At 42.8% G+C, this 7880-nt stretch overlaps 1 protein-coding gene across 1 annotated transcript in view; it reads left to right on the top strand.

Annotated features, from left to right (window-relative positions):
- The window catches only part of ATRN (attractin), a 157644-nt gene that overhangs the window by 42493 nt on the left and 107271 nt on the right, over positions 1 to 7880 (top strand). Inside the window, exon 4 of the mRNA XM_019644591.1 lies at positions 3933 to 4061. Within this exon, the coding sequence (XP_019500136.1) occupies positions 3933 to 4061 (129 nt within the window). The remainder of the gene's footprint in view (positions 1 to 3932; positions 4062 to 7880) is intronic.

Genomic DNA, 7880 nt, shown 5'->3' on the forward strand with positions numbered 1-7880 from the left:
TTTGCTTCAGGTGTACAACTCAGTGGTCAGGCATCTACACTATCTATGAAGTGGTCTCCCTAATAAGACAAGTGCCCATCTGACATCCTACAAAATCTTTATAACATTATTGATTATATTCCCCTAGAGGTTTTTTTTTTTGGTTTTAAGAAAGTCGGATGTTGATGAGAAAGTTGTATATTGATGAGGTAGTTGCATGTTGATGTTTATGTTATTTAAAAAAATTTTTTTAATTGGGGAATTGGTGGGAGGGGAACAGTGTTGGGGAATTGGGGAAGGGGACCAGCCAAGTTGTTGTTCTTCAATCTTAGTTGTGGAGGGCGCCAGTTGCCGTCTGGCTGCCCGTCAGCAGCTCGTGGCCTCTAAGCTCAAGGTGCTGTGTTTTATCTTAGTTGCGGGTGGGCGTAGCCACCATCCCTTGTGGGAGTTGAACCGGCAGCCTTGTTGTTAAGAATGCATACTCTATCCACTGAGCCATCTGGGCGGCAGCTCAGCTCAAGGTGCCAAGTTCAGTCTTAGTTGCAGGCGGGCATAGCCCACCGTCGAACAGGCAGCCTTGTTGTTAGGAGCACGTGCTTTCACCAGCTGAGCCATCCTGCCACCTGTTGGCAGCTCAGCGGCAGCTCAGCTCGGGTGCAGTGTCACTGGCCCATGTGGGAATCGAACCAGCAGCCCTGTTGCTCAGAGCTCGCGCTCTTAAGCTAACCCTTAGCCAACTGAGGCACTCGGCTGACCCGCATGTTGATGTTTAGACTATGATGAAGAGCTGTTAGAGGGAGCCTTGTGAAAGTGGGAGTCAGTCAGTCTGTCTAGCACCCAGTTGAAACCATGGTCAGACCATAGCATAGTTAGAGAAGGAAGTCAAAGGCAGGCATGTCTCTCAGGTTCTCGGACCCTTTGCCAGTCAGAAGCATAGACCCTGCCTGTCCCGCCTCGCCAGGCTCCTGCCCACGACGTTCCAATTCTGTCTTACCTTCTTTCCACATCTGCCTGCGCTTGAGGAGCATATAGTCTTGTAAGGAGACAGGTGTGTCAAACTGATGCACACCTCAAAACTTATATTGTGGTTTTGGAAGTCAGAGTGTGTCCCCGGGATATGTAGAGAGACCATGTCTGTGTCTGGGAGAGTTGTGGAGTGTCGAAAATATTTTTTATTACCGAGATTTTCAAGTGGTTTTCTACAGTGAAAAAATCTCTTTAAAATATAAGATTATGACGAACCCCAGGGCAGGCAGTTCTTGATTTGCTCAAGGTGAACAGCTAGCTGCAGCCTAAGCTGTGCCTGCATTTATCTACTCAGGAGCAGGGGACAGAGAGGTGGGAGGTGGTGCAGGGTGACAGTGCAGTGGCACACCTGCAGCATCGTTCTCTCACCCACACACTTTCCACTGCCATGCACGCTGGGTTGAGGCTGGGTTTTGTGTTCATTTACTCGGTAAAAGTTTATTTTTGTCATAAACCAGTTTTATTTTTATACTGGGAGAAAGCACATTCCAAAGCTGTCACAATTTTAGGTTTTTGATGTGAAAAGAAGCAAACGCCTAAGATCCTCTGACAGTGGGGCAGCTGATCCCCTTTCTCTAGCATCGTGGTCGTCTAGCACAGAGGGCCCTCCCACGCCTTCTGTGACTCTCCGTCCTTTCTTCTTCCACCCATTCTACCATTCATCCTATACACTGAAGTGTCCCCATCACATAAATAATAAATACCATTAACCATCACTTATCGAGCACATCCTAGCGTGGGACACTATTTAAGCTCTTCACATGCTTTAACAGCATGATTCTCATGGCATCACTGTGATGAGGTAGATAGGATTTCTCATGTTGTGCATTTGAGGAAGCTGAGGCTCAGAGATGTCGGTGACATGCCCAGGCCTGTGGAGCAAGGATCAGAGCTCACATCTCTGATCCTGAAGCTCATGCTAGCTTAACAGAGTACAGGGTCTCCCACATGTGTCTGGAGCTCCCAATCCTTTCCTGTGCTAGTATTTCTTATGGGAAAATTGCTTTTGACATATCTGTTTCTAGGTGGCCCTGCTCTTGCAAGTACTTACCCTTTTCAGCATTTCAAGGGGTTCTGGTGTATAAAAATGACGAAAGCGTGATGATGGTTGAAACCTTCATTTAGGTCTCTGATCAAATGTCACCTCTTGCAAGAGAGGCCTTTCCTAACAGCTCTTTCTAAAGTAGCACCTTTTGTTCTTTGTTTGATTTCCCTTCATAGCATTTATCTCTGCCTGGCGTTACATATACACACCTGGTTGCAGGGTGGGGGTAGGGGCTATATCTAGGCTTATTTGTTGTTTTTCTAATGCAAACTCCATGAGGGCAGAACTTCTTCACTGTTGTATTCCTGGTACCTAGACTAGTGCCTCACATGTAGTAGGTGCTTAGTAAACATTTGTTATTTGAATACATAGTAGAAAATGCTTCACTGTTTTGTAAACTCTCACTGAGTGAAAATCCTGTCCCTTCCTCCCCTTCATACTCTGCTATGTACTCTTCCAGTCATTTTCATATGCACATATATAAATACATGTAAATGTACACATATATGAGGCCCATTGTTTTGCAACTTGTTTTTCCCCCCTGCTAATCAGAATGCCTTGATGAGCTCCTTGTTAGTCCTGCCAGACCTACAAATATGAAATGACTCATTCAGCCAACTTCTTGTGGATGAGCCTATAGGATTCTGGTATATTTGTCTTTGTGTACATTAGCAAGTGTTTCTTCTACAGATAAATAGAATTGCTAGGTCATAGTGAACGAGCATTTAAGATTTTTATAGGCCCTGAGGTGGGAATTTACCTGGTGTGTGCCCTCGGAAATCAGAGGCCAGCGTGGCTGGGGTCGAATGAGTGAAGGGAAGAGAGTAATAGATGAGATGTTTTTTCATTGGATAAGGTTGTGTGTGCAGCAGACTGCAATAGGGCCTGGTAGGGATTAAGGCTTTTACAGAGTGAGGTGGTGGTGGTGGTGATAATTGGGCAAAAGATGTGAACATAGGAGTATGAAAAAATGCAGAAGGCAAGTAAATATAGGGAAAATGATTAGCCTTGGGAGTATAAGAAAACCTCAGAATCCCAATTTAAAAAATCACTTTTTACTTCTTAAATTAGCTAAGCTAAAATAGGACTGGAAATCCTCCTTGTTGGCAGGGTGAGGTGGGATGGACCCTTTCATTCTTTATTGGTGGGATTTCAAGTCTGCGTATCTCTTTTGGAAAGCAAGTTGGTAGTAATATGGATCAAGAGCCTTAAAGCCATCAGTAATTCTTTCCGTCTCCAGGCACCCGACAAATACTATTGTGTGCTGGGTTCTGAGTGAGTTCCTAAAAGCAATGAGGGTATTTTTAGTGACACCAGAAATGCTTATAGTATATGATTTGTAAAATAGAATATGAGATGTAATATGGTATCAGTTAGGCAAAGAAAATACATCAGAATGCTAATAGTGTTGGGATTATGGGTGTTTGTTTATCAAACTTATTTGTTTATATTTTTACTTTTCATGTCTTTCGATAGTGAATATTCGGCATTCGATAGTGAATATTCGGCATTCATCAGCTCAAAGTTTGTTACTATCTGTGATTGTTGGAGGTTTACTCAGTTTTTCAAAGAAGCATTATAAAAAGTTTTATAAAGAAACAAAAAAGAATAGGGCCATTGATTTCAAATCTCAATAAAAATATAATCTGGAATAAAGGAGAGCCTAGCAAAAGATTCAGATCTTTTCCTCAGAGGATCCAGAACAATAGGATAATAGGATTAATAAGGTAGCACCATGCATTTGTCACAGGAATTTCCCCCCTTCCTAGAAGTGGTTTTTAAAATTATTATAAGGATTAATTCCATCTCTGAATTTTGCCTGTAACCATGTGATGTGTCTGTAACTGTGCTTCCCTTTATAAGAAATGTGTTTTCATTTCAGCGGCCTCATCGTTCCTGAGAGAGATGGCAACGAGACAGTCCCCGAGGTGGTTGCCACATCAGGTTATGCCCTGCTGCATTTTTTTAGTGATGCTGCTTATAATTTGACTGGATTTAATATAACTTACAAGTAAGATATTTAAGTCTAATATTTGTGGTTGTATTCAAAAGACTATGTACTTTGTTTTAACAATAATAATGACTAACATATATTGAGGGCTTACAGTGTGCCAGACATTGCACTAAGCAGTTTGCATGGATTTTCTCCTTTGCATTTATTTTTTTTTTAAAAACTCAGTGAGGTACGGGCACTGTTTTTCTACTCATTTTATAATTGAGGAAACTGGTGGGAAACAGTAAATTGTCAAATGGTGGGACCACAGTTTCAACCCAGGTCTTGCTGCTGTTGAGCTTCTCCTGGAAGAGAGGGGCATTTAGCCGCTGATGGATAAAAACACCGGGGTTTTTGCAATGTACGATTTAATAAATAGTAGTTTTCATGTACTAGTAGTTGACCCATTGATGACAACTTAGTTGAGGTTACAAAGGAAATGTAGACAGACGGACTTAGGCAGCTTTTGGAATTTGTTGTGATAGGAGAGAGGCTAACTTTTGTCTTTTCTTTTTTCCTCTTAAGAAATGTTTCTTTTCACGAGGAGTTAAGTTCATAAAATGCCATAAACAAGTTTTTTTGTGATAAAGAGCTTCTGTGGCCCACAAAGCCTAAAATACTGTTTGGCCTTTTACAGAATAAGTTTGCTGGCTCCTGGCATAGGCAGTAACCTCCACTTGTAACCTTTATGTTGAGTTCTTTTTTGCCCATTTTCTCAGGATCCCAGTATTCATTCAGGCCAATTTGAAGCCATCTCTGTCTTGATTGGTATGGCGATTCAGTCTTTCAGGCGCCTAGGGTTTGTGACTTGGCAGCCCGGGCAGCTTATCACAGTTCTAGCAAGGTGTTTTTTAGGGACACAGGGAGGCATAAATTAGGCTGCGGGGGAGAGGCTGATGAGTTCGGTTGGGTCCATGTGAGAGTGTCTCAGCAGGGTCTTGATATTCGGATCTTGAACTCAGAATTGCTGTCAGGGCTGGGGATATCATCTGGGAATCATCAGCACATGGACAGTGACTGACTGGCCTGTGGGGCATGTGCACAGCAAGGAGAGAGACAATAGAGGCAGCAACGGGACAGAGGCATTCCAGGGGCCTTTTTTGTCACAGAAGCTCAGAGAAGAAAGTCTCAAGGAGGAAGCTGACAGCTGTGAGGTTGAGTAAGCAGAGACGGTCCTAGGTCACCTTAGCTGGAGAGGGTGGAGTCAGGGGCGTGGTGGGGACACAGTTCAGGATGAAGGTTAGAAGGTCATGGCATTGAGATTCGACACTCTGTGAATGAGTTCCTCTCTGAAGGGGAGGAGAAAGAAGGGAGATGTGGGTTTAGGCCAGGGCTTCTGAAATTTCACAGGCACAGGGGTCTTCTGGAGGGCTTGTTAAGACACAGATTCCTGGGTCCTACCTAAAGATTGTAGCTCAGTAGAGCTGAGGCCTGAGTATCTGTATTTCTGATAAGCTCCTGGGTGCTGCTGCTGCTGCCTGTCCGTGGGCCACAGTTTGAGTAGCATTGAGCTAGCCTTTCATCCAGGTCCCACTCTGGGTTCCCTGTAGGTTCCTAGGTCGGGCGAGAGGGCATAGGCTTCACTGTTACATGGCCCCTCACTGTAGCAGCCTTGGGGGATGAGAAACTCCAGGGAGAGAGCATTCCAGGAGAGAAGGCAATTCACACACCCCTTGATATTGGAAGCCCTTTGCCCATCATCACTGGAGAGCTCTTCTCCCAGCTCTGTAGCCAGTGTCTTTCCCGGGAAGGCATGTTTTTCTTACCTTAATTGGTGTAGGGGAAAGCCTTGATCCTCCCCTAGGGACCAGAATTAGTATTTGTTAAACGAAGGAATGAAGCGGTTATCGTAAATCATATTAGCTTTGTGGTTCCAAGATCTCTGTTCTTTAGAAAGGAGTCCTAAACTGTTTTAGGAGTCCCAGACCCTATGAAAAGCCAAATGAAATGATGGTTTTATTCCCAGAAAAATGCCCAGGAGCACATACATAAAACACTATCATTCATTTTCCCAGTGTCCTCAGGTTGTACTGAATCCTAGCTTCGGGCTGACTTCAGCTGGAGGACCCTTTAGATGTGTACCCACATCTACTGAGGTGTTTCTTAATTTTCTTTTAAAAGAAGAAAAAAAAGTTGTATTTGATTTTCACACAAATTGGCACTCCATCTTATTTCTCATTCTGAGTCATATTTTAAGCACAGAAAATTAGTTTGACTAATTTTCTCATTACTTAAATTTAGACAGATATACAAGCAGATTGTTTGAGGTATTACCTGCCATTTTCACGTTTTAGAGATTCAAAAATAAATCTTGTGGTTTGAGATGTAACTCACTGCTCTAAAGAATGCTCAGTATTAATTTTGGCACTTGAAGTAAACCTATGTCTAAAGGCATTTGAGTGGAGAGGTTGAGGTTTAAGGGGAAGTTGAAGTTATACTTTTTTTCCCTCCTTCAGTTTAAAAAGTGATATGTGTTACCTCCACCTCTTTGTTTTTCAATAACATTAAGTTTAGGTTATTTGCTACTCCCTCATGTATGGTATATAAGTGTGTCTGTAGGAAATTGACATATGGTTAGTGTAAGACATAAGTTTGAGCACATGATGGAAATGTTTTACCTCAGTTTTCTTTTAGGCCTTTTATAAAAATGAAGTGTTATTATTGNCCTTCAAATTGGCCTCCTGATTTTCGCTTTTGCCCCTTGCCCTACCTCTCTCTCACTTCATAACTCGTGTGATCCCCGTTTGCTGTGTTTCCAACATGCTGATTGTCTTCAGATTGTTTTGACACATCAGCTTCTCTCTCCTTAAGACTTGCAGACCGAGCTGTTCCCTCTGCCTGAAGCATTGTCCTCAGGCTTTCACATGGCTTATCTCTCATCATTCTAATATCCAAAGCGCCCTGGGGTATTTCCCCACCACCTGTGCACACCATATCACATTCCTTTAGTTTCTTCACAGTGCTCATCACCATCGGAGTTAACTTGTTTATGTTTTTATTTAGTTGTTTGCTTAGAGATGTTAGTTAGACAAATAAGTATGGAGTAGAGGAAAAGCCTAGGCTGGAGACATATAATTAGGCCTAACCAGGAAATAAATGGTGTTGCTATTACCAAGAGCTTTTTGAGTGGAGTGTTTGAGGTGAGGTCAGGTTAGAGGGTTGAAGGGGTGAGTGGGATGTGAGGAAATGGAAAAAGTCAAGTCTTCAGAGTTTCACTCTATTAAGAGGAGAAAGGGATAAGGTGGGAAATAGCTGGAAGGAGAGAGAGTTGGGATTTGAAGCTTTTTATGTTTTGTTGTTTTTTGTAAAATATGTGATACTTAAGGAGATTGAAATGTGGGTGTGGAAGTTCCAGATGAGAGGGAGGTGTTAAATATTTGAGAGATGGAAGGAAGAGTAGGTAGGCATATCTGTTTTGGAACATGGTAGTTTGAGAGATTTTTGTCTGGTTGCTGAGCGTGAGCAGGGAGGTGGGACTGAATGGTTTGAAAGCACAATTGAGAGTTAGTAGTAATTGTAGACAGGGAGAGAGAGTGTTAGTAGTAGGACTGCGGGCCGAATTGAAGTGCCATTTGAAGATGGGGAGCAGTAACTAATACTGGAACCAGCCTGCCCAGTGGTGTGACATTCTCTGGCATGGCTTAGTTTTCTGTGAATTTAATCTAAGCTAAAGCAGGTAACTGGTTTCCTTCTAGACAAGGGCTTTTGCCAGGCAGTTCCATAAAGAGGCAGAGGGCAGGCCAGTTTAGAGAATTGGCAAGTGTGTTTGTGAAATAATCTAGTGTGGAATCTTAAATTGAATAAGGAAGTACAGGAATTGCAAGGGCTGATAGGTTG

This window comes from Hipposideros armiger, unplaced genomic scaffold (assembly GCF_001890085.2).
Source record: "Hipposideros armiger isolate ML-2016 unplaced genomic scaffold, ASM189008v1 scaffold_89, whole genome shotgun sequence".
Taxonomy (NCBI): domain Eukaryota; kingdom Metazoa; phylum Chordata; class Mammalia; order Chiroptera; family Hipposideridae; genus Hipposideros; species Hipposideros armiger.